This window comes from Biomphalaria glabrata, chromosome 2 (assembly GCF_947242115.1).
Source record: "Biomphalaria glabrata chromosome 2, xgBioGlab47.1, whole genome shotgun sequence".
NCBI lineage: Eukaryota > Metazoa > Mollusca > Gastropoda > Planorbidae > Biomphalaria > Biomphalaria glabrata.
This window is the reverse complement of record NC_074712.1, coordinates 8,924,381-8,950,218: the sequence shown is the minus strand read 5'-3', so window position 1 is coordinate 8,950,218 and position 25,838 is coordinate 8,924,381. Positions and strand designations below refer to the sequence as shown.

The following is a 25,838-nucleotide window of genomic DNA, read 5'->3' as shown; positions in this document are numbered from 1 at the left end:
TGACAAGTGCCAGGAAACATAATTTTCAGGGACTGTGCATACATAGAATGCAACATAGTAGTTCAAGTAAGAAAGTCATTTATTAGCCTTGAGTAATAAAATTGTCCGCACTTATTTAATTTTTTTTCCGTCTAAATTTAAAACTTGCATTTCTTATAACAGGGATAAAAAATTGAGTTAATTAGCAAAGACTGCTTTTTATCTGTAATAACTAATAAATTCTTGCACAATTAGGGCCTACTATCATTGGAAGATTCTTTATATATGTCTTTCTATGAAGTTAACTATGGTCCTAGTGTCTGGCTTTGACATCTATGTTGATATTCTTAGAATTTCCCATATGATGTTTGCCTTAAGTTTATGAACCTAAGTTCATTCAGAAAGTGTGAAATCTAACAGCTCTCTAAGCCATCACTAATCAGTTAATAAAATGATGTGGTTAGCTGGGAAGGAGAATGAACAGTAATCTTAGTTGCGTCCCTAGTTAAACAATATTTTATAAATTTGCATTAGAAGAAAAAAACATTACCTGGCTAATGGCAGACAACAACACATATGCTCTTGCAACAACTGTATCTAAGGTGAATGTACCTGGCTTTTGCCTTATAAGCTCAAGAAACTGGTGAAGCTCAACATTCTGCCAGCACCTAATGAATACACCAAAAGCTGACTAGAAATATGAAAAACTAGACTTAACGTTTTGTTCACATTACCAGCTTAAAATAGTTTACAGTGTACATCTATTTGTGTCGGACTATAATAGTTGCTTAAGAAGGTAAAAATTCCAAAAAATCTAATGGTTATTTAATTTAATTTCTACTACATTATATAATTCATGAAAAAGCCATAACATTTTTTGTTAGTAAAATTATATATATACATACATATATGTATGTATTTACTATAGATTATTGTTTCAAAATTCACTATTTCACTGTCAGAATGGTTTTAAAAATATATATTTCCAACTGAACATACAACATGGAGGAACTTACTGATATCCTAGAAAATAAGACAGGAATATGAGTGTAAAGAAAGAAACAATCTCATCATGACTTGTCAGTCTGTGTGCACAATGTAACATTGAACTACTGTCTTGCCCTGCAGCAAACAATAGGTTTTGTTTAGAATCCATTACCAGGGCAACTAGAAAGATCAAATATCTAGAGCAAATGGCAAACTGTATAGTATAGTCAGACCAGCATTATTAAAATCCATCTACATCCATGTCATTCATCTACAGGATAAGTAACATGGAATTAAAAATCTCTTCTGTTACTCTGTTACTGTTAGATAAGAACTTGAACTAAAAGACCTTTCAATTGGATTACTTAAATACTGGTACACAAAAAAAAAGGATGTGTTTCCTGTCAAGATAACTTAAGTTCCACACACTATATACCTCCCAAATGTTTCTTAGAAGAAAAAAAAAGTGTAGTTCCCCTTTCAGACCATGCGATCTATTGGGCAAATGATGTTAAGGTCATCTGTTTCAATGGACAAGGGTGTCATGTAGCCAGCACAATGACCAATCCCCTTTACTTTCCCTAACAAGTCAGGTACCCATTAGAGTTAGGGTGGACTCAGGGGGGGCCTTAAAAATCCCAAAATTATTTAAAATCCCAGTCTTCACTGAGGTTTGAACTCAGGACCCCAGGTTTAGAAGCCAGGTGCTTCCCCCTCTCTTAATAAAAACATGGGGTAAATCCTTACATTTTAGTTTTGCCAAGCCAGCAATAAGACAGTCAGGATTTATTTCTAGAGCAGGCTTGACCAATTTGATTGTCCTTGCACACAAGTTATTGAGGTTCTGACACATAAGCTTTAGAACATCATCAGGTGGCCTTAAGAAAAGAATATATATAGGTCATACTTATTTTCATCAGACATTTACACAGCTAAAACCAACCTGGAAATCTCCTTACATCTCAAACAAGACTAAACTAAGAATCTTTAACTCTAATGTCAAGGCTGTCCTACTGTATGGTTCTGAAACATGTAGAACAACTGAAGCCACAACAAAAAAAAAATACAGACCTTCATCAACAGATGCCTGAGAAATATCCTAAAAATACACTGGTATGACAAAGTAGAAAACACCAAACTGTGGAAGACAAGTGGACAGAAAAATATAGAAGTGCAGATCTTAGAGAGGAAGTGGAGATGGATTGGTCACACCCTTAGAAAAGATACCAGCAACAGAGCTAGGCAGGCCTTAGAGTGGAACAAGATGCAGAGGAAGACCAAAAAGAACAAGGCGACGCAGTGTACTTGAAGAAGCAGAGAAGACCGGGAAGAGCTGGGACACCATCAAAAAAGCTAGCAAGAGACCGTGGAGAGTGGCATGTTTTTGTCGAGGCCCTATGTTCCATGAGGAACTCAAAGGAGTGATGATGATGATGAATTATTTTCATAGCATCACATTGAAATAAAATTTAACTCTAAAATAATGACAATTCAATGCAAGATAATATCAACAACTTTTACACAACATACGTTGTGTTTTACAAAAATAGTATCTTACTGTAGTTCTGTGGAAATTGCAATCAACTGGAATGGAAGACCTGTGACTAATATCTTCACCAATGTATTAGGATCATCATGAATTGATAATAGCAGGATATTCAAGCAGGCCATGAAAGTGGCAAATCTTTTTTTGTCTCTTAACAACCCAGAGATATCCTTTTTTTTAAAAGAAAAAAAAAATAAGCACATTGTAACTCATTTAATCATTTTGGTTTCAGTGGATGTTGTGAATAAGAAGACTCAGATATATTATTTCTGTTCTGCAGTTATGTATTTAATAGTGATATGTGGAAGATGTGTATGCAGACATTTTGGCAAGTAAAACAGAAAAGTATTATGTCAGTAACATGTACTACATAGATGAGCAGACATCCATGGTATACTTACAGTGATCACATACATGATCCATTCTTGACACAAATCTTTGATTTGAGTTCTGACTTCCATAATGCTCTCTTTCTCATTCCCATACAATGTTGTATTACACTGCAGAATTCTGAGATCAGAAACAATATAGTTTAGCAGTTATTTTACTTCTTGTTTTTCACTGGAAAATTAAAACTTAACTTACAATTTGACATTTAAAAAAAAAATGTTCAAAATAGTTAGCATAATAGTAACAAAGTAATAAAAAAAAAACTGATAAAAGCTTAGGGCTAAATATAAGTAAAACAATGTATAGAAAAAAAATAATTTTATGTCTCGCTTATTATTTATACAAATCTTATGGTCAGTGAAAATGGCTAACTGGTTGTGTGATAAGTATTTTGCACTGGTCCAAGCTCAAACTCTGCCCACTTCCATCCCCAGGTCAACTTTTTTAAGAGGATGTAGTCTATGATTTCTGTGAGCACTTTTCTATTTATGCACATGCTCCCAGACACAACTAAAAGGAAACTGTACCTTTATAATGTCTCTTTTCTGTTCATAAGCTAATTGAGACCATAGTTCTAGTCAAGTAAAAGTTTAGCATAAAACTAAAATATTATTTTAGCAAATTAAAAACAACACTCAAAGACATTTTTAAATGGCCACAAGTGAAATGTTATTAAGAACAAAAGTATTTATACTCTACATGATAAAGATGGTACCTTTCAACAGCAATGGCCAAGTCACCAATAGAAGTCAACAAATTGATATCCAGCAGCTTTCTTGAGGCAGTAGTAAAACATTGTTGGAAAATATTCTGGACATTCAGAAGTATAGAAGAAACATGCTTGATGTTCACTGGACTTTGTACATGTTGAGGCCTGGCAATATATAAGTTTATTTTATACAGGTAGTGAACTGTCTACTAATCAGTTTCTGTACATTTATATCTACAGCTCAATTTTGTTTTGTTTATCAGAAATTTAAATCTACAATTTTCTCTCTCTTTTTTTTAGAAAAAAAAATTAAGCCTGTCCTTGTTTTATCTTCTAAACATTTCATTATACCAGGTTTATCACTTAAAATCAAAACATATAAAGTAGACTCTTTTGGTGTTTATTTCTCATGTAGATTTTCAGATAAATATTTTATCCTATTTAATCTTTTCTATTTAGTTCTCTTTTTATTTTATTTCAATTATTATAATTTTCCTTGAGACATTACTCTATTTAATATTGTAAATTAAGTTTTTAAAAATAGTTATTTTACTTTAGTCATATCTATTCAAGTTTAGGTTATTGAGTGTTTTTAGAACATCAGATAATTATTATTATTATTATTAGAAAAAATGTATAAAAACTGCTGCAGATCCAAAACATATTTAATTTTACAAGAAATAAGAATTTTTATACATTTTATAATTGTGATACACTAACATCTTTTTAATACTTAGTACAATATACAAGTTAGCCTTGATAATTTTATTTAGCACAGGCACAGGTTGTCCAAATAAAATGAACTAAAATAATAAAGCTCTTGTAATTTCACTGGGATCCCTTTATAGTGCTATTAGAGTATGGAATGGGTTGCCTGAGCCAGCCAGGAAAACAAATGACTTGGCAGAATTTAAATCATTGGTTAGCACGCTTTACTAAATTGACCCAGGAACATGCCTAAGATGTAATCATCTTCTTTTTTGAAGTGATTCAGTATTTTATAAGATAAGACAAGATGTACATTTGACATTGTTCCAAACAAACCTAAAAAATGACACTGTGGTCTGCAGAGCTTTGAGTGTTATCTCTTGTGAGTCTCTGTGTAGACAGTCCACTAAAAGCTGGCAGCAAAAGTTCCATGACTGATGTAGAAACAAAGGAATAGTTTCTGGCTGTCTGAAGAAATCATAGAGGACATGGTTAATGCTACAGTGAAATATTAATTCTATGTCATGATACTATTTTTACTTTGTTCAAACTCACTCTGACAATGAGAGGGCTGAATGAGAGAAGTGAACTGAAATAATATGCTGTGGTACAGAGTTTTATATCCTACTATTATACAATAGAATTTCAAAAGACACATGAGTGTTTTGAGCTTGCTCCAGGGTGTGTCAACTGTGGGAGTAGGGTGTGGGTTGTAAAACTGTGTAAAATGAATAGTTTAGAAATGAACGCAACAGATATCATTCCAGTGTGATGCTGACAATAATTATGATAGACAAAACCAAAATTAATGATCACACTTTCATTATAACTTCTCATATCTCTAGCTTTTTACACTCTTCCATCATTCTTTTTCAATCTGTCCACTTTTCTCATGATCCTATTCATGGAATTAATTATTTTATACCATAAAATCTTTGTTTCAAACTTCATGCAGCCTTCTTGATATTTTAATAATTATCATAATGAACACTGACAGTGACAGTTTTTCAAACATTGTGCTTTTCATTAAAAAGTATTTTATTCATAGAAACATAATCTTTACCCAGTGAAAACATATTTTTTTTTACTATCAAATAGAATGTTTCTATGATTTGTGTGTGTGTGGCTAAAGCCATTTAAGTTAACAAATAACCACTGGTATTGTTTAAATATTAAATTTATGTGCAGTTGAATGTAAGAATTTTGTTTTTATTTAAGATGCTAAAAAGATTTCCATCAAACCAAAAGAGAGTTTAACTAGAAACTACTCTACTACGATTACTAAGAAAACTGTCCTCGTTTAATGTTAGCGAAAAGGCCTTGGCTATGTTTTATCACGCTCACATCTGCAATATTTTAAGTTTCAATATCACCGCCTGGTATGGCAATCTGAGCATTAAAAATAAACTTTATAGAATCCTAAATGCTGCTGGCAAAAAACAAACCCCATTTGGGCAGTTGTTTGAGACAAACATCTATAAAAAAGCTAACAAGATCCTCGAAATAAAGAATCACCCTTTGTGTCAGGATTTTGTGATTTTACCATCACAAAAGAGATACAAGACACCGATAGCAAAGACAAACAGACACAAACACTCTTTTGTTCCCCTGGCAATCAAATCATTAAATAAGAACAACCTGGTATAAACTTTGTCACATGTAAATTATGAGTGAGTCTGGTGTGAATGTACACTTTGGTTTCTTATAGTTATAATGTTTTTTGTTTGGTGTAATGCACAAATTGTAAGACAAATTTCCTTACGGATAATAAAGATTATTATTATTATTATTTTTATTATTACTCTTTACAAAGAAAGGAGGAGTTTCTAAAACTTTCGTCAAGGCTAAACTGAAAATTAAAAAATGCTAAATAAATTTTTGTCTGTTATCACCATGTATTTGTCTGAAACAATATTAAGAGTCACCTTTCAAGAAAACACATTAACAAAGTTAAAGACTTGTCTACTATTCCAAACTTTTTCATAGTCAGAGCTTCTCTAGTTGCTTTCAACACAGAGTCCAGGCCTAAATAAAAAAAAAATATTTTTCACTTAAATTTTTTGGAGGTTTTATCTCATATATAAAGTAAGTAAACAAACAAGGACATGGTGAAGAATAAAGTTTATTGTTTATATAGCTGATGATTAACAATGGTGTCATGTAGCCAACACAACCAATAACCTCAAATCTAACTAATTCCATTTGTATCTTTTGAAATGAGTGGATTTAGGAAAACCCTAAAATTCAGGATTTGAACTTGAGAGCCATGGTGCAGTGATAAAGTATTTTACAACTCAGCACTACGCCCTTACCTTTTAAATATAAGAAAAGTATTTCATAAAATACTTAATTGGTTGTAAAGAAAATGTTAAAATAAGTTTTAAAAAATTAAATATAATGCAAGGAAGAAAGAAAAACAGTATAAAAAAAAAGCAGTATACTACCATAAACAGCATGACATTTCTCATAAAACTGAGGCTGCCTAGACATACTCAGCAAACATAGCAATGTGGACCTAAGAAAAAAAATGGCAAATCAAAATCAAATGATACATAAATAATACATTTTAGGTACTGGTAAATCAATGAACTTTTTTTTTTTTACACTGCTATTAGATAAAGCAAAACCAATAGTATGTATACGTACATAAAAACTTTTACAAAAAACGTTTCAAGTAACTTTTTTGTTATATAGATTAGTGAATATGTTAAAACATAGTTATAATGTTTTTTGTTTGGTGTAATGCACAAATTGTAAGACAAATTTCCATACGGACAATAAAGATTATTATTATTATTAACATAAAATTCTATTTTGTGAAACATTATCTATGTCAGTCTTTGTAAGCTAGGCTATGAAATCAACTAAGACTTGAACATTTTGTTTATAACAAAAATGAAAACAAATAATTATAACAAAAACCTCTTCAAAATCTTTTTTTGTTTAGACAAAAACAAAAAATGTGTAAACAAGTGAAGTCAGATTTAAAAAAAAATTGCAAGAGAAATACAATTACTCTAATTGAGAGATACAAGCTGAATGTAGTAGTTCAAAAATAAACTCTGAAACAAAAAAAAAAATTAAAACCAAATATTAATATATAGGTTGTATCAAAATATGAACTCAAGAAATATGAAAAACTGAAAATAATTTAATTCTGAGAGAAGATCAATGCACATTTCCTAAGTTTTAGGAATTTCAAATTTCATTGAAAAGAATAGGGAAAACTGTTTGAATGAAGAAAAACAAAAGACCCAAAGTGTGAAGATAAATCATTAGGCTAATGGGCTTCTTAAACCACAAGGAAAAAAAAAAGGATGATTGAAACACTCCTAGAATTTAATATTTATGAAACAACATGGAATTCTAAATTCTACTGCCTTTTTAATGTGGACCCCCCCCCCCCTTTTTTTAAACAAAATTTTCTTAATTTTATGTTTTCACTGAAGATGGAACTGGAAAGAGAAGAGAGAAGAAAGTAAACATTGGAAAGTATTTTAAATTGAAATGCTTTTGTACACATCAGTGAAATGTATTTACATTCTTTGTCAATGTTACTTGAGAAATTAAAGAAAAATACTTAGAACAATTTCAAGTACCTGCTATATCAGAGTTAAAGAAGTCCCTTATGTGAACAGGATCTTTCAGTTTTTCCAGCAATAAAGTCAGACACTGTGTACCAACTATAATCAAACTAGTATCTTTTGTGAGTATAGTTCTCTTCAACCCCATGAGAACATTGTGTTCCTGGCTTGAATGGAGTAGCCCTGCAGCTAATCTTTCTGACACCAAACATTCTTTTAACAACCCTGTATAACATGAACACACAAACAAAAATGTATTGAATGATCCAAGTAAAAAAAGTAAAGTTCCCCTTTCAAACATTGCGATCTATAGGGCAAATGATGTCAAGGTCATCCGTTTCTTTGGCCAATGGTTAACAAGCAGTGTGCAGCACAACGACCAACTGCCTTTACTTTCCCCAACTAAACTCAGATACTTATTAGAGTTGAGTGGACTCAGGAGCACTCTAAAAAAAGACAGAAATTTAAAATCCCAGTCTTCACCAAGATTCAAACCCAGGACCCCAGGTTCGGAAGCCAAGGGCTTAACCACTCAGGCACCCCACCTATTAAATGATTCAACGAACTGGAAAATTGATATGATTACAGTGTCAGTTTAAGAACAATTCGAATCATTGTTTCTCAGACTTATACAAGAATAACATAAACTCCTAAAAGTATTATGTACTCTGGATTGTCTTCGCAATGGTTTCAGGTTCGAACCCTTTTCTTCTACCATCCACCACCACTCTAGAGGAGGCTTGGGTTAGTATGTTATAATCTTCAAATCTGAAGAATCATCAGAAACATGTAAAACAAACAAATTGAATGGGTAAGGGGAAAACTGATTGAAATTAGGAAATGATGGTTAATAAATATAAATAAGAAAATGAGCTAGATTATTGGTGTGAGAACAGCAGAGGATACGGAAATAAAAAACCTATTCTAAAAAAAGACATTGACAGAAAAAAAATACTCAAAAGCAGCTAAAAATAATACATTATGACTATAACATTTTAGAAATATAATTCACTGTATATTTTACTACACTATGAGTGTTAATTATTATTATAGCTTTTATATAGCGCTACTTTCATGCTTATAGCATGCTCAGAGCGCTTTTGGTCCAATCTCATTAGTGGACCAGTGGGGGGGAGGGAGGAGAGAGGGGGTATCTAGGAGTTGGTTTTCCGTGCTGCCTTTAGGCGCTCAGTAAACACAACTCTGCCCGAGTCAGGTGTCGAACCTCGAGCCCCTTTCTAGGTAGCCAAGCCAAGCCATGTTCAAGCGCACTTGGCCTCTCGACCACGCTTCTCATCAATGAAATTATTTACTATATTCTAGATATTATAATCAAACACTAAACAAACAAGGCAAAGGTTAAGACGAGAATTTAAGTAAATGTTTTAAAGAATTTTCGTTTATATAAGTAAGAGAAAGAATAAATCTATTTCATTTTACTTTCAGAATACTCAGAAAATATTAACAAGCAATAGAAAAAAAGAATACTTTTTAAAAATAAAGCTAATTATTGCCATTTACTGAAAATTACAAGGTTTAGCTCCCTTTCTGCTATATAAAACAAAATTAATTAATTAGTACTAAATCGTAAAATAATTAATTATTTTTTGGATTGATTCCTGTATTGTGATCAACTATGAATAATTCTGCAAAATTTCAACTTGATCCGAGAATGGGAAGTGGGAGACAAAACATGTCAAAACGTAATAAGAGGATTAAATTCATGTATACATACATCTCTCATTAAGTAGCATTTATTCCATTTTTTTATACATCAAACAAAATAATTAATCACCAACAGCTAATTAACTAATTGTATAAATTTTTTGATTGACTTGTGTCTTGTCAGGTTCATTGAATAATTTTACAAAGTTTTAACTTGATCCAAGAATGGAAAATGGGAGAAAAAAACATGTTCAAACTTTTTACCAGACAGACAGATAGACAGTGAGTTGATACAAGCTTTGTAAAAATGAACATTTATTTTCTTTAAATGTTTGTGGAGACCTGATTAAAAAAAAATTAATAAAATGTACCGAGACAGCTGAGCATCATGTTGTAAGTATGCAGCGTGTTTATCCAGACAGTTAAGACTTTCAGAAGTTTCCAAATTATTATTTCTGTTTCCTCTCCCTGCAACAATGGTGATGAGTTGATGACTTGGATAAGTCTTGTCAGGAGCATGATGAATACATTTAGTGTTGCTTCATCCAGAGAGTTATGTACATCCAATAGTTCAAGAATAATATGACCTAAGGACAAAGCATCTGCACTGAGACATTGCATAATAATAATAAAATATATGTAATCTAAGTCTATAAAATAGTGCACAAAAGTAAAACTGTGTAGGAATTTCAAGATATACTTCTTATACTTCTAAAAGTAACCACCAGACCACTGCAAAGTTAGTCTTTGTGTGGTTTATATTTATTATTATTATTTATTATATATATATAATATATATATATTTGTGACACATTTTTAGACCAATATTTCTACAGCAAGATCATTTTTATTTGCTACTAAGTGAGAAAACTGAAGAGTTAATTTACAGTAAAACTACATTTGTACCGGCATTGTTTTTTTTTAAATCTTTAATGTGGTGCGTCTGAACATAGTTTTAATGTGGACATGTACTAAATGGTTCAATATGAATGTGATGGCTCCAAGTCAACTTGGCACCTGAGCTCAAAGACTTGGGTAATACACCTGGTGGAATTATGAATTCTTAAGACAAGATTTGAGAAGATTTATAAGTCCTAGTCAGACTAGTCACAATGAGCTCCCTAATCCTTAAAGGGATTATAAATGCTGTTGAACTAATATTTGCTACAGAAAACGGGAAAATTCTAATTGCCCTATGGACCTTTAGAGTGTAAATGGAAACTTAACAAAGTTCTTGAAACGCACCATATGACCTACAGTTAAGCAAGCATCTACCATAAAGTTAAAGATGTGTGAATCCCTATAATACCATTGGAGAGTATTAACATCTCAGAGTACATGCTTGAGATTTCACATAACTGACTCATCACAGTCAGACACAGCTTTAAGCTATCTCCTGATGGCATTGATTGTACCTAGAGAAAAAAATATTCAAATAACAGTATAATAGCAGTAGGAATACTTGTCAGTGTAATGTAACTTTATGCAAAAATACTTCTATTACTGTTACAATGCATCACTTACTGTACTTTGAAATCTCTCCATAAAAATTTGATAAAGAGTTTCATCTTGCAGTCGCTGAATTAAACTCACACACACTGAAAGTAGATTTTTCAAAATATATAAAGACTTAATTACTTCTTCAATGAATTCATTTTTAGAGATTTTATTTAAAAATATTACAATTTAAAAAAGTATACCCACATGAAGCAGCTGTTTGTCTGTCCAAGTCATCAGTGTACATTTCTTTGGAAAAAAACAACAACAACAAAAAAAAATAATGTCTATAGTATGTAGAATGAAAATAATGATCCATATAAAAAAAAAATTTTAAGAAAATAAAATAAATTAGTAAACAAGCTGATAATACTATGTCGTTGTTTTTTTATAATAATTTTGCAAGTGAGTAAGTTTTTCATTTTCACTGTTAAGATAAAACAATTTTGTTAACAAAGAACTATGGAAGTAGTCGAGATGCATCCAAGAATAGCCAAACCAAGCAGTGCTAAAACACCAAGATGTATCATACTAAAAAATATTTGAACATTTCTAAAAGATCTGGTAAATTAAGTATTTTATTAAAAATTCTGAAATCAAGACTGAATAAAATTGTTGTTGTTAATGTCACCCTTAAGCCTTGGTTTTTTAATGCTCCTTATTTATGTATTGGTAGCATTAGGGGAAAGCAGCCATCAGTCCACTTTCACATACCAAAAATTGAAGAAAAAAAACAACTGATTTTAAAGAAATGAAAAAGACAATCTATATGTTAAGAACAAGAATAGACTTTCTCAACTATTTTGCAAAATAAAAATCAGTATTATGGATTTGTTTTAAAATCTTATTTAAGTAGAATATTTTAAAGTGCATTCTATCTTGACTCAACAATTGTATCACTCTACCTAAAAGAACACAGAGGAGATGATAACTATCTGAGCTGTTAGATGCCAGCAGGTGAACTACTTTGTCTTCAGCAAGAGCTGAATTCAACAACCCAAGAATGACCTGTCTTTGCACTTTTGATATGTTGATATTCTCAATGATATCCATTAGACATGATAAGCACTGGTTGGATCTCTGACCTTGATTTGGGATGCTTGTAATGTGAGCCTTATTATGGATAGGGTGGTTAGGAGATGTGAATGACACATTTCTTGCCATGTCCTCTGAAAATGTTTAAGTATCAAAACATATAAAGATTAGCACCATTATACAATTAGTATCAATTATTTTAATTTATGTGATGCAACATGACAATATAACTTACTATCTTATCTTATATAATACAGACGTTACTTCAAAAAAGAAGATGATTACATCCTACGCGTCATGCATTTAGTCATGCATATTAACCAATGACTTAAATTCTGCCAAGTCACTGGTTTTCCTGGCTAGCTCAGGCAACCCATTCCATGCTCTAATAGCACTAGGGAAGAAGGAGTATTTGTACAAATTTGTCCTAGCATATGGGACGAGGAATGTGCCTTTATCTTTGTGTCTTTCAGAGTATTTTATTAAATTTTGTTTTTGTATTTGAAGATTATGGTTCAGTGTTTTATGTATTATTGCTACTTTACTTTTGAGCCTTCTGTCCTGAAGGCTTTCTAAATTTAGTGATTTTACTAAAGGTGTTACTCTAGTCAAATGTGAATATTCATTTGTTATGAATCGCACTGCTCTATTTTGTGTCTGTTCTAGTTTCTTAATGTTTTCTTGAGTTGAGGGGTCCCAAACAGAGGATGCATATTCTATTATTGGCCTAACCAAGGTTAAATAACATTTTAGTTTTATGTTCTTATTTGATTTATGGAAATTTCTTTTAATAAATCCTAATGCTTTGTTTGATTTTTTTGTAGTTTCATCAATATGTGGATTCCATGACAGTTTTTCATTTATTATAACACCTAGGTATTTTGCGTTTTTAGTCTGTGTTACTGGTTTGCCATGAATAAGATAAGTGGAATTAATTTGTTTTAGTTTTTTTGTTACTCTTAACAACTGACATTTTTCTGGGTGGAAAGACATGCTCCAATTTGATTCCCATTTCTGTAATTCATCTAATTCTCTTTGTAAAATATCTGTGTCTTGTGTTGTTTTTATTGTTCTATATATTATGCAATCGTCTGCAAATAATCTGACTTTTGTTCCTGAAGTAATGCAATTTGGTAAATCATTTATGTAAATTAAAAATAGTAGTGGACCCAAGACTGTTCCTTGAGGTACACCTGAGTTTACTGTTATCGGTGTTGATTTAGAACCATTTATTATTACAGTTTGTTCTCTTCCTATCAGAAAGTCTTTAATCCACTGATGCAGTGGACCATTAATGCCGAAATATTTTAATTTTTTAAGCAAACTATGGTGGTGAACTTTGTCAAAAGCCTTAGAAAAATCTAGTAAGATAGCATCTATTTGTTCACTATTATCTAAACCTTTTGAAAAATCATCAATTAGTCCTATTAGTTGTGTTTCACATGATCTATATTTCCTAAAGCCATGTTGGTATGGTGTGAGGACATTATGTTTGTCTAAGTGGTTTATGATGTTGCTACATATTATGTGTTCTAGGATTTTACATGTGATGCTGGTAAGTGATACTGGTCTGTAGTTTCCTGGGTCAGATTTTTCTCCTTTTTTAAATAGGGGGGTGACATTAGCTTCTTTCCAGTCCTTTGGTACTCTGCCCTGGTTAAGTGAAGCCTGAAAGAGTATTTTGAACACTGGGGCTAGCTCATTACTTAGTTCTTTGAGTAATCTAGCTGGAATACCATCAGGTCCAGAAGCTTTATTTGGTTTGGTGTTGGCTAATAGTTTTTGAATTCCATTTTCTTGTACTACTATATCTTCTATGTTGTCTACTTGGTTCAAATTCAGTAATATGTCTTTGTCTCCTGGGGCTGAGAATGCTGATGCAAAGTATTTGTTAAGAATGTTTGCTTTAGTTTCATTATCATTATGTATTATGTTATGTTCATCTTTTAATGGCGCTACGCCTGTTGTTTCCATTTTCTTAGACTTAATGTATGACCATAGGTTTTTGTTGTTATCTTTAGATATTACATTGTTTATGTATTCACTCTGCAGCTGTCTGCTTACTTTTTGGGTTAAGTGTTTAATTTTTATATACTTTTTGTAAACTCTTTCTGCATTAGTTTCTTTAAATTTTCTATATAGGTTTTCCTTCTGTTTACAAAGCTTCTTTAGTCTATTATTAAACCAGCATTTATTTATTTTGTTTGATGTGTATTTAGTTGGTATATGATTTTCTAAAATCCTTTTAAGATGGTTTTTAATGAAATTCCAGAGGTCATCAACTGGTTGGTTAATGTCTTTTTCTAATAAGAATGTTTGTTGAAAGTTTAATGCAGCTTGGTGTAGTTGTGTTAGGTTACATTTATTCCAGAGTAAGATTTTTCTTTTGGGTTTTGTATTGGCTACTGCTTTTATCTGACTGTGTATTTTTATGATCTCATGGTCTGATAGACCAGGGATAATATCATAATCAACTACTAATCCAGGTCTGTTGGTTAAGAAGAGATCTAATGTGTTGTTTAATCTAGTTGGCTTTTTAATGATTTGATCTAAACTTAGGTTGTGTAAAGTTTCTATGAAAAGCTCATGTATGTCCTTAAGGTTTTGGTGTTTATCTATGGTTAGTGTTTTCCAATTTATATCAGGTAGGTTGAAATCACCCATAATCCAAAAAACTGCATTTTTATTTGTCTCTTTAAGTGTAGTAATCTGATTACATAGTTCCTGCATGTATTCTAAACTAGAATTTGGTGGTCTGTAAATGCTGCCTATTATTAGGGATGTTGAGGTGGTATTAATTTTACAAAATGTTGATTCTATATTTTTTGAGTTAGGTAAGGTAATTTCTTCTGCTATAAGAGTGTTTTTTATTGCTAAAAGAACTCCTCCATGATTATCAGCCCTATCTTTTCTAAAAATTTCATAATTACTATTGAAAATTTCTGCATTATAAATTTCAGGATGTAGCCAAGTTTCTGTGCCTGCAATTATGTCTGGTTTCTCACATTCTAATAAAATTTCTAAGTCTGCTGTTTTGTTCCTAATGCTTTGAAAATTTATTACTAAGGTTTTAAGGTATTTTAGTGTTACTTCTTTAGTAGGTTTGTTTAGTGAGGCTGTTGTATTAATTTTAGTAGATTTAGGTTTAACAGGAGTGGATCTGGCTAGTGGTTGGTGAGTTTGGTTTGGGATGGTGTTTAGGATGTTGTATGGGTTAGAAGTGTCTGCATCAAAGGAATCAAACAGTCCTGATGTAAACTGAGGTAACCCACACGGTACACAGTGCCATGATGCATCTTTGTTGCCTACTAAGTTGGCATTTATTTTTTTTTAGTTTCTATCAATAATAAATTTTGAAATTTGGCTTCAAATTGAATAAAGTACAATAATAATTATTAAAATTTTAACTAAAACTGTCTAGATTACTTCAAAATAATAAAGTTTATTATCATCTACACCAGTTCTCTACAATTCTTATAGATTTTTTCTACTCTTTTAGTCATAAAAAAAATATATATTAATAGGAGGTGCTGTAGCAGAGTGATAAATCCTTGGCTTCCGAACCAGGGGCCACAGGTTTGAAGACTGGGATTTTTTATTTCTGGATATTTAGTGCGCCTCTGAAGTTCACCCAGTCCTGATCAGTAACTGACATTAGTTGGGGGTAAGTAACTAAAGGTCATTGGTCATTGTGCTGGCCACATGACACCTTGTTAACCGTTGTCCACAGAAACAGATGACATTTAGATTGCAAGGTCGGAAGTAGTGAAAGTTTGAAAGAGGAACTTTACTTTTTTTATTGATATAAATAAAAAAATCTGTCTGGATTACACACGCATCTTTAAAAACTTATGATAATTAGAACAAGTCCTACATTTATTAATACAGTATTTCTAATTAATTATAGATTTGAACTAATTCGTTGTGTTGATCATGACTGATTAATCATGTAGCTTATTCCAAGTGGAATGGCACTTGGAAAGTGCTCTTCTTAGATCTAGATAGATGTAGACTATATGGAACAATTGTTTTCATTCTTGTGTACCATGATTATTTTAGTAGTAAGCCCAAGGAAGAGCCCTTGCTAAATACAAGCGCATACGAATAGTAATAAATTATACAATAGACAAATAGAAAACAACTCAAGTAGTAGAATATAGACCTAGTATTATCTAGACCAGCGGTTCTCAGCCTTTTTAGCTCGGCGACCCTTTTAACTATTCCCACCATGTGGCGAACCACATAATGTTAATTTAATAAGCATTGCACAAGTTTTATATTTAATTATGAAATAATATGAAATATATTTTGACTTAAAAATACTTCTGCTTATAGCCTAATTAAATTTAAAAAAAAAAGAAATTTCTTTTATTAATGTTCATTGTTTGAGATGCCTTTTATGAGTTAATCCATATTTAAAATATTCCCTTCAATAAAACAATCGTGACACAATTAGATTAAATATAAACGAAAATGCTTTTCAAATGCCTAGAAATAATAAAATTCTGATTCATTTCGTTACAACAGCAATTGGGGCTATCCTTGAACAACAGGAAAATGTGAACATTTCAAGTTATACACTTTTTAAAAATCCATATTTCTTTTGGTCTTTGGCGACCCCTGCAACACCATCATTCGACCCCCAAAGGGGTTGCGACCCACAGGTTGAGAACCCCTGATCTAGAGAAGAGTCTAGACTTCTCGGACAATGGCTTTATGTGTTTGTGATACTTGTGGGCAATGTGGCAAAATTTGCAGGTCGCAACTGGGTTTTATTTTTTAACAGAATTAAAATGAGATTATATTATATAGAGATCTAGATCTTGCAATCTTGTCTACTAGATCTATAGTAGATTCTTATATTAGGCACACCGTATTCGGGAACTAGGTCAAATTTTTATTTTATTTTTTATTTGGTGACGGTTTAACTTACAAAAAAACTGAAAGCAGATTCTTATTCAGCAACTAAAGGACTATAAAAATAGCTGTGTTTCTTTGAATTACCACTCATAGTCAAGATTTTATTTTAAAATAAATCAGGTCACTTCATGCTCCTATAATAAACGCAGTTTTTGTGCTTTCTCCTTCAGCACACATTGAGCACCGTTAAGAAACACCACTATGTTATTGCTAATAAATTATATCTGTGTTAATTAAAAATTATTTAGATTGTATTAAAAGAAGTAGATTCACTTCTGCAATATGTATTTATAGTATATTGTCTCTCTATATATGCCTACCTATATAATCTATGTGTAGAAACAGACAAATAAATCTCTATAAATCATAGATCTATAAATTAATTATTATAATTTAATAAACATGATATTTTCAACTAGGCTACATGTATTCTCTGTCTCTTTCTTTTAATTCCCATCCAAGGACCCTCTTCTTTTCATAATTTGGATGTTCGTTTTGTTACACCTTAACATCCCCTCCCTTCCATAGATGCTTATAATTCTTTTCATGACTCTCTCCCCCTTCCCTCCACTGCCTGTATGATAGGTTGTGACACTACACGCTTAGTGTATACCTCTCCTCACCACCAGCGCTCGCCTGGCGTGATCACCTGCAGTGGGCATGGTCTCTGGCTTCAAATTAGCAGCCCGCACTTTTTCTTTCATTCATAAATTATATATTCTAGATTTCTCGATCTAGGTCACATTTATTTATTGAAAAAAATCATAGATTTAATAATCTCAATAATATTTCTTATTACGATTTTGCCTTGTGCACTATAGGAGAATGTGTTTAATTCATTATTATTCATTGAAACACCTCCTTTTTTAATTTTATTTAACAGCTAACAGTATGAATGTGATTGGAATGTCTTTCTAAAGATGTTTGGAAGCTTATTTTGATAGATCCACCAGCCTACGATCAAACAGGCTCATAATATAGCCTTCATCCCTTATATGGGTATGAATTGCCGGGGGAGGTTTAAACAATAGCTTTACATACTTGGTTACCGAGAATCTAAAAAACTGCCATCTGCTTTGGAAAAGCGGAACAAAAATACAGGAACTTATCTAAAATTGGACATGCACTGTCCCGAAACATTGTTTTTAGCTCCAAACATAAAAACAAATTAATTATAAACAAAAAAAGCGACGTGTTTCTTAAATGAGATTTTGATGAGCTGTGCCTAATATAAGAAGCTACTATATATAGTAACTAAAAGTTCAGAATGCCAAGAAATCTGTAATCTTGAGTTTGAGACTTCTGCTAATTGACCAGATTTATTATCATTTCATGATTTATCTCTAGAGTCTAGATCAATCTATAATTCTTGTGTTCCTACTAGACTAGATCTGGATTCTATAGATCTAATATATATTTATTTGATAATAGATTCTATTATATATAGATCTAAAACTCTTATTGAGTCCAGATGAATATATTTTATATATTCAAACAGTGTATATAAGACACAACATAAAGTAGTCGACTCATTGTGCCGAGATCTAGGTCACACATAGGCAGGTCAAAGTCAAAGGTCAATAATTTCCGTCAATAAAACGAATGTAAATATTGCATACACAGTAACACAGCCAGCATGATCTAACATATAGATTAGGCATAGCAAAATCATAATCATGTTATACGTATTAATAGTTTTTGCAATAATTACATATTATGCATTAGATTGGTTACTCAACTTTTTTAGAATAGCAAAGTTTCAAGGCAAATATGTTTTAATAACAGGTTGTGATTCTGGCTTTGGGCAAGCGTTAGCACTGTAAGTTAACAGTTAAGTAAAGTAGACTTAGACGACTTAGACGTAGACCTAGTGAGAGACTTAGTAGTGTAAGTAGTGTAGAATTATCGGCGAATTATCTAACTACACTTAACTAACTAGAATGTCATTAGAATGATTAGATCTATTATTACTATCAAAAATACAAAAAGACGGTAAGATATATAGAATAATAAATAATATTCTAGATCTATAGACCACTATAGTCACTTAGTGTTATAGTGACTGAGTATGATAACATTTAATAAAGATCTAACTAATTTCTAATCTAAACAAAAATTTTTTAAGTGTCTCATAGTCTGGTGCTAGTCTTACTTGTAGATGTATTATCATTTACTGGTAACATTTACTATACCTCTAGATTTAGAGATTCTAGAAACAGTAAAATCTAGATTAATCTACATATAGTGAGATATACTATCATATACTAGATCTAGTTACTCTACTCTAGATTTAGTATGTTACTAGAAAGTGAAAAAAAAAGGAAGGGCTTTGTAGTAAAGCCATAGGTATTTCTTGATGCTCTTATTGATTTTCAGATAAGGAATATAGATCTAGATTCATAATGTTCTACAAAGATTATTGTGGTTCTTAAGCTTCTTAAAACTAAGACAGCTAAAGAAGAAGCTTACTACCTAATTAACACATTTACATTTCTGGGTGAACTGTCAATTTTACAGTCAGACAATCATCAGGAATTTACAAATAAAGTGGTCAACAGTCTAAAGAACCTCTTGCTTACATTAAGGATTGTTCAGAGGAAGCCACATTACTTACAAAGCCAAGGCAGTGTCAAAAGAAATAACCAAGATATTGAAAATATGCTGTCAAGTTGGATACAAGATGTAAAAACTAACCACTGGAGCAAGGGCATACAGTTTGTCCAGCTTCTAAAATAGGGCATTTCACTCTGGAACTCAAAGAACATCTCAAGAAGCTACTTTTGGCTGCAAAGTTAAAGTGGGTCTCACAACCTCTAACTTACTCCAAGATATTTTGCAAGGTGTACAAACCAAGGAAGAATTACAAAATAGATTTAGATTTTAAGGTGCATTGGCTTAACTTAGGCAATTTTGTAAACTGGAAAATGCGATAGAAAATCAACAATACGAGGGAAAGAAACTGACCAGCTTGTAAAACAATATGATAAGCGCACAAAATGCTGACACGCTTTTAATCCATTTAGGAAAACAAAGACATGCATTTAAACAAACCTTCATTTTCTGTAATGAGCTGTGTGTGCCCAAAAATGTAGAAAGTGAGAACATGGAAAGTAATAGGACTGATATTTTATGCACACTTTGCTTCAACATTGAGAATGCAATGTATAAGGTAAGAGGCAGTCAAAATTTATATCTTTAGGAGATACCATTTGAGTTCCTATTCCTGACGTAGATAAAGGATGTGGAGATCCTCAAAATCTGTTGGCAGTTGTCATGGATGTAACAGAAGATGGCTATTACCTACTTGGGACACATAAGGAATTTTAATCCAATTGTGATAATCAAGATCACAGTTTAGTGTTTGTCAAAAAATAAATAAGCTTGCTCAATGATTCCTGATAAGGAAATACCTCTTCAATCAATTTCTGCTGCTCTGTCTACTGGAAGTCGCCTAGGTTTTTTTTTTAGGTGTATGTTTTTAGAATTCAACTTCTTTCTACATTGATTTAAATACTCAAATCAACTTTTCAAAGATATACGTTTACTTGTAAATTAAAATGCTTTATTTTATTTTAACTGTAGGCGTCTAGATGCCCTTGGTTTTAATGTATTTGCTGGCTGTCTGACACACAATGGAAGCTTGTTTTTATCTGAAAAGTGCTCCAGTAACTTATACACATTTTTGCTGGATGTGACTAAACCTGAGAGTATTGAGAATGCTTTGCAAGTCATCAAAACAAAGTTACCTGAAAATGAAGGTTAGTTTAGTATTCTATCTTACTTTATATTTTGATTGCTTGTTTTTAAACATATCTGCTTGCCCATAACTTAAAATTGCTTTGGGGGAATTTCTTGATTTGTCTTGTAAGCTTCAAATGTTTCTTCAGAAATGTAGTAATCCTAATCTCCTGCAGAATAGCAAGGTGTGACAGATGGCAGCTCAAACCCATGTTGAGACTGGTATTTTCAATACATCTTAGAGATTTTTGTTTGTTTTCTTTTCAGGACTTTGGGGTCTGGTTAATAATGCTGGCATTTTAGGACCCATGGGCTGTTTAGAATTGTGCTCAATAGATGACTATCAGAAAGTATTCAGTGTCAATCTGTATGGGACCATTGAGATGACAAGAAATTTTCTCCCATTGTTAAGGAAATCTGGAAATGGGCGAGTTGTCAACATGTCAAGCATTCTGGGACGCTTTGCTTTCTCAGGTGGTCCTTATACAATATCTAAACAAGGTGTGGAGTCTTATTCTGATACTCTGAGGTAAGATATGGTGATGGTTGGCTTATAACCCTGGACAGTTGTATTGATAGTTCAAATTGAACTAAAAATTAGCAGACATTCTTTTTCTCTTATATTTTTACCTTGCTACAAAAAAAAAATTTAAAAATCGTTAATGGTGACAGCCTACAAGCCAAAGGGTGGTTACCTGGTCCTATGGTATGCATTTAGGACTGTTGACACAATGGTCTCAAGTTCAAACCCAGCCTGCCGCCATCCCCTACTATTATGCAGGAGGACAGGACTAGGACTTAATAATCTTAATTTTGAAAGGAAAAACATTTTCTTCTTCTTTATTCTCTAAATTCACCTTAAAATGGCCCTTTATTTTAAAATTTTATAACATGGCATAATAGACTCACTCTAATGTGAAAGTTGTGTTACATTTTGTCCAAATAGTGTTTTTTAATTAATTTCACTGTTGTTGTTTTTTTAGACGCGAAGTCTACAAACAGAATATCAGAGTTTCAATTATAGAGCCCACTGGATTTAGAACAAATTTAATGCAAGATAAAATGGTGGATGAGATGCAGACATTGTATGAGAATGCCACTGAAGAGGTAAAGATTGCCCTTGGCCAAGACTTTTTAAGAAAATGTAAGTTATCCTTAAATAATTCTTGATAACAAAGTTAGGTTCAGTGGCATAGCTGGGGGGAGGGGAAGGTCCAAATTCAAAAGTGTCCCCCTGGTCCTCCAAATGAATCTCCTTTTTTTTTTTCACATTAAATATTAAATATTATGCCACTGCCTTATAATCTTTTTTTTTTACTTTGCCGTCCATTCATGTTAGTTTATTTTGTAATTAGAAGTAGGAATTTTTTTTTTAGTAAAGGTAGGAAGACTAAATACATATTTATTGTTATAGAAATATTTTGATACTTATTTTACAGTACAGCGTTACAAACTTGTAAAAGTAATATATTTGTTTAGAGTGAATCACATCATTGAGCTGGAGATTTTCAGACATTTCACTATCAATTTAGCTCATCTAACCCTGTTTGAATGAAAATAAAGAATTAATTTTCCCACCACCAACAAATAAAAAAAAAAATACTTTTAGATTTTATGATAAAAGACAACTGTATAATTATCTGCAAAGAAATTTTTGTATGAATAAAATATTTTAAAAGTCTGAACATTTTTCTTTCAGATAAAACCACAATTTTAAAAGCTAAAGATTCATGCTTGCCAAATCTAGATCCTGTTCTAGATGCTATAGTACATGCCATCACTGCAATATTTCCAAGAAATCGTTACCTAGTAGGAGTGTCTGAGTGGTATTGTACTTTATTTGCTTATTTACCAGATTGGATAACTGATAAAATATTAAAATAGAAATTGTAAATAAGAACCTCATACTTGTTACTGTAAAATTGTTGATTTATATATTGTTGTTATTAAATTATTCCATAATGTACATAATATTCTTTATGTATATATATATATATATATATATTGATGTTTTACTAACAAGAATGATTATCAAATTTTTATGAGCTGTATAGAATAAAAGGTCAACATCAATAAATAACTTTTAAGACCTAAATGATAAAATTTAGAACATAAACACCAATTGATCAATTGAAATTAACCTCTCCAACTGTGAATCTAATACAGTGGTTCTCAAACTTTTTTTTATTCAGGGACCCCTTAATATAGTTAAAACTTGCCCACAGACCCCTAAGTGAAAAAGCTATATTAATGCATACTGTATAAATTACAAATGTAAAAAAACAACAAAATTTTTTTGATAAAATTATAAAATTATACAAATGTAAAAAAAACAACAACATTTTTGTTGATAAAATTATAACTTTGTTTACAATAAAAGTTTTAAAAGTCAATGATTTGAATGAGGTTAATGAGATTTTATGAGTGTATTTATGTCCTGCATTGTTTGTAAGTAACAACCGCTAATCTCTTACAATTCATAGAAATTCTAGTCAGTTTCTTTTTATTTGTGATGAGGTTCATTACGGCATTGAATCCACGTTGTACCAAATAGAAAGACAGGAAAGCAATCAACAACTTCTACACAATAACCCATAATGCAGGATGTAAAACTGGAATCTGTTTTTGTAACCAGAATTTGGGGTCTCCTTATTCAATCATTGGTTTAAGTTCCTCGTTTGTGGATATTTCAATAAAAAGCTTCTGTACTAATATGGACTCATCTGTGATTCGAATTAGGGTTCTAAAGGTTTCATTACCATATTGGGAATATCAAAGTGTAGAATGTCTTTAAATCTTTGGTTTAGGCCGTCATAGGCATAGTTCTTAATAGGCATATTAAACAGTAGTGATTGGTGAGTTGATTATTATTTAAGTTACCCGATCACATTAACTGGCTTTCAGCAAAGAGCTTATTTTAACTGTATACACTTTTTATGTTTCTGTGATCCTTATTGTCATCTCGTGGACCCCTGTGGCCTGTGGATCACAGTTTGAGAACCACTGGTGTAATATGGCAATGTTTTGTGGCTAGCCTTTTTTTTTTCTTAGCCAAAGTTTCTTTAAAGAATTTTTGCATTAATTAATTGTAGATACTTTTTATCTTGCTGTGACCCCTATGGTCGTCTCGTGGACCCTCTGTGGCCTATGGGTCACAGCTTGAGAACCAGTGGTCTAATATGAAAATGTTTTGTGGCTAGCCTTTTTTTTCTTAGCCAAAGTTTCTTTAAAGAATTTTTGCATTAATTAATTGTAGATATATTTTATCTTTCTCTGACCCCTATGGTCGTCTCCTGGACCCGTGGCCTGTGGATCACAGTTTGAGAACAGCTGGTCTAATATGGAAATGTTTTGTGGCTAGCCTTTTTTTTCTTAGCGAAAGTTTCTTTAAAGAATTTTTGCATTAATTAAATGTAGATAAAAAAACTATATATGCCTATTACTATACTACCATTTATTGGCCTAGACTATCACTTTTATTAGATTTTTTCTCTCCATTTTAAAAAAATATATTGTTTTTCTGAGACCAGCAAAATGGTATTGTAGAATGACCTACTGGGACCAGCAAAATAGCCTTCGTAATGTTACTGAAATGTAATTTTACTGGTGTGTGTTCATCAATTTGTTTTTCAATTCACGTTAATGTTTAATTTTATATGCCAAAATGTTTCCATAAGTAAAATTTAAAATATGTATAATGCATTCCTGCTGTTTTGGAGAGTGTTTGTCAAATATTTTTTACGAGTTACAGTTTGGTGGCTTTTTTACAGGACATGGATTAAATGTTTTTAACTCCTCCCCATTGAGCTCAGACATGCTTCACAACATTCAAGAACATTCAAACCTATCTGTTTCAAAACTGTGTTAGATTAGTAGGCCGAACTAGTTTGCCATTGTAACTCTTGTTTTGATTCTCATTGCGACTACATTATGTTTGTTGACAGTGAACAGAAATTAAAATATTATGATGTATCTTATAAATTATGCAAGTTCTTGCCTATGTAGCACAGAGGATGTTTTAAGAAGATGATCTAATACTAATAGTGTTCTCCTTTGTAATATAGAGGCTGGGTTTATAGACAGTTGAGAAAAAGAATCATGAATATTGAATGACAACAAGTTGAAAGTATCATTAAAATCATATCTATTATCTTGTACTTCACATATTTCTAATTATTACTAGAGTGTATTCGTATGGAGATACTAACTCGTGTGTCAATACAATAAATGTTAAATTTATTTTTTTTAAGAGTTTTTTTTGAACTTTTAAGTATGTTCGTGATTTGATATTTTGTTTGCGCCTACACATGTGAGATTGCATTACTATTTATTGTTAGATCATAACATTATTTTTATTATATTGTAATAGATCTAGTACAGGCTGTACAGCTCGTATTCAATTCGTCTTTAGGCACTTTAGCATGCTTAATGTGCACTGGTCCATTTTAATTTCTGGGGGTGGAAGGTTTCCGCACTGGCCTTAAGACTTTCATCAATAAACAATTCGGCTCAAGTCGAATTCGAACAAAAAAAAAAAATTCCTAGTCTACACCAGGCCAACAGGCTTTGAATTTTGAAGCGAACTAGAATCGATTGTTCTTATCCACTTATGTGAGAGTCATCTCGTTTTTTTATAGGTAGTTTTAATTTCATTTCGCCAATTTCTGCATCTTCCTATTATAATTTAACTTTCTAAGCTGGAGATCTGCCAACATTTGTTGAACAAGATCAGATGGGAACCAGGAAAAATGCAGATTACGTTTCAGACGACAGAAAATAAACTGGGGACCATCCTAAACAGTCCAAAGAGTATACCACGCGGCCAGACAGCCGTATTCATTTGCATAATAACTAGCAACTATAGAAATAAATACATACTTATAAAATACTAAGGAACACGAGTCAAAATCATGTGACATACTTGGTGGGGTTGTAGGCAAAGACTAAGCCGATGAAATCGTCTGGGCGATAAACTGGAGAAGCCAAAAAAAAACAAACAAACCAACCTTCCCGCAATATCAGTAGGCTACTCTTTCTTCCCATGAAATTTAAGGTGATTTAAGCTCGATGTAACAAATTA

At 31.9% G+C, this 25,838-nt stretch overlaps 2 protein-coding genes across 2 annotated transcripts in view; one reads left to right on the top strand and one right to left on the bottom strand.

Moving 5' to 3' along the window:
• Positions 1 to 18,554, bottom strand: part of LOC106068523 (uncharacterized) — a 32,032-nt gene extending 13,478 nt beyond the window's left edge. Inside the window, exons 1-17 of the mRNA XM_056019002.1 lie at positions 18,517 to 18,554; positions 11,971 to 12,234; positions 11,273 to 11,314; positions 11,093 to 11,166; positions 10,878 to 10,983; positions 9,940 to 10,155; positions 7,919 to 8,128; positions 7,336 to 7,381; positions 6,764 to 6,834; positions 6,245 to 6,344; positions 4,656 to 4,787; positions 3,618 to 3,776; positions 2,914 to 3,022; positions 2,525 to 2,682; positions 1,714 to 1,844; positions 996 to 1,101; positions 530 to 647 (exon numbers count right to left, since the gene is read on the bottom strand). Coding sequence (XP_055874977.1) covers positions 530 to 647; positions 996 to 1,101; positions 1,714 to 1,844; positions 2,525 to 2,682; positions 2,914 to 3,022; positions 3,618 to 3,776; positions 4,656 to 4,787; positions 6,245 to 6,344; positions 6,764 to 6,834; positions 7,336 to 7,381; positions 7,919 to 8,128; positions 9,940 to 10,155; positions 10,878 to 10,983; positions 11,093 to 11,166; positions 11,273 to 11,314; positions 11,971 to 12,229 — 2,037 coding nt within the window. The 5' untranslated portion in view covers positions 12,230 to 12,234; positions 18,517 to 18,554. The remainder of the gene's footprint in view (positions 1 to 529; positions 648 to 995; positions 1,102 to 1,713; positions 1,845 to 2,524; positions 2,683 to 2,913; positions 3,023 to 3,617; positions 3,777 to 4,655; positions 4,788 to 6,244; positions 6,345 to 6,763; positions 6,835 to 7,335; positions 7,382 to 7,918; positions 8,129 to 9,939; positions 10,156 to 10,877; positions 10,984 to 11,092; positions 11,167 to 11,272; positions 11,315 to 11,970; positions 12,235 to 18,516) is intronic.
• Positions 18,555 to 18,569: 15 nt separating this feature from the next.
• On the top strand, positions 18,570 to 24,017 carry LOC106069363 (retinol dehydrogenase 7-like). Its single transcript, XM_013229375.2, has 5 exons — positions 18,570 to 18,839; positions 20,603 to 20,778; positions 21,026 to 21,287; positions 21,742 to 21,902; positions 22,458 to 24,017. Exons 1-5 carry the CDS (start codon positions 18,697 to 18,699, stop codon positions 22,640 to 22,642), a joined length of 927 nt encoding a protein of 308 aa, XP_013084829.2. The 5' UTR covers positions 18,570 to 18,696; the 3' UTR covers positions 22,643 to 24,017.
• The last annotated feature ends 1,821 nt before the right edge of the window (positions 24,018 to 25,838 follow it).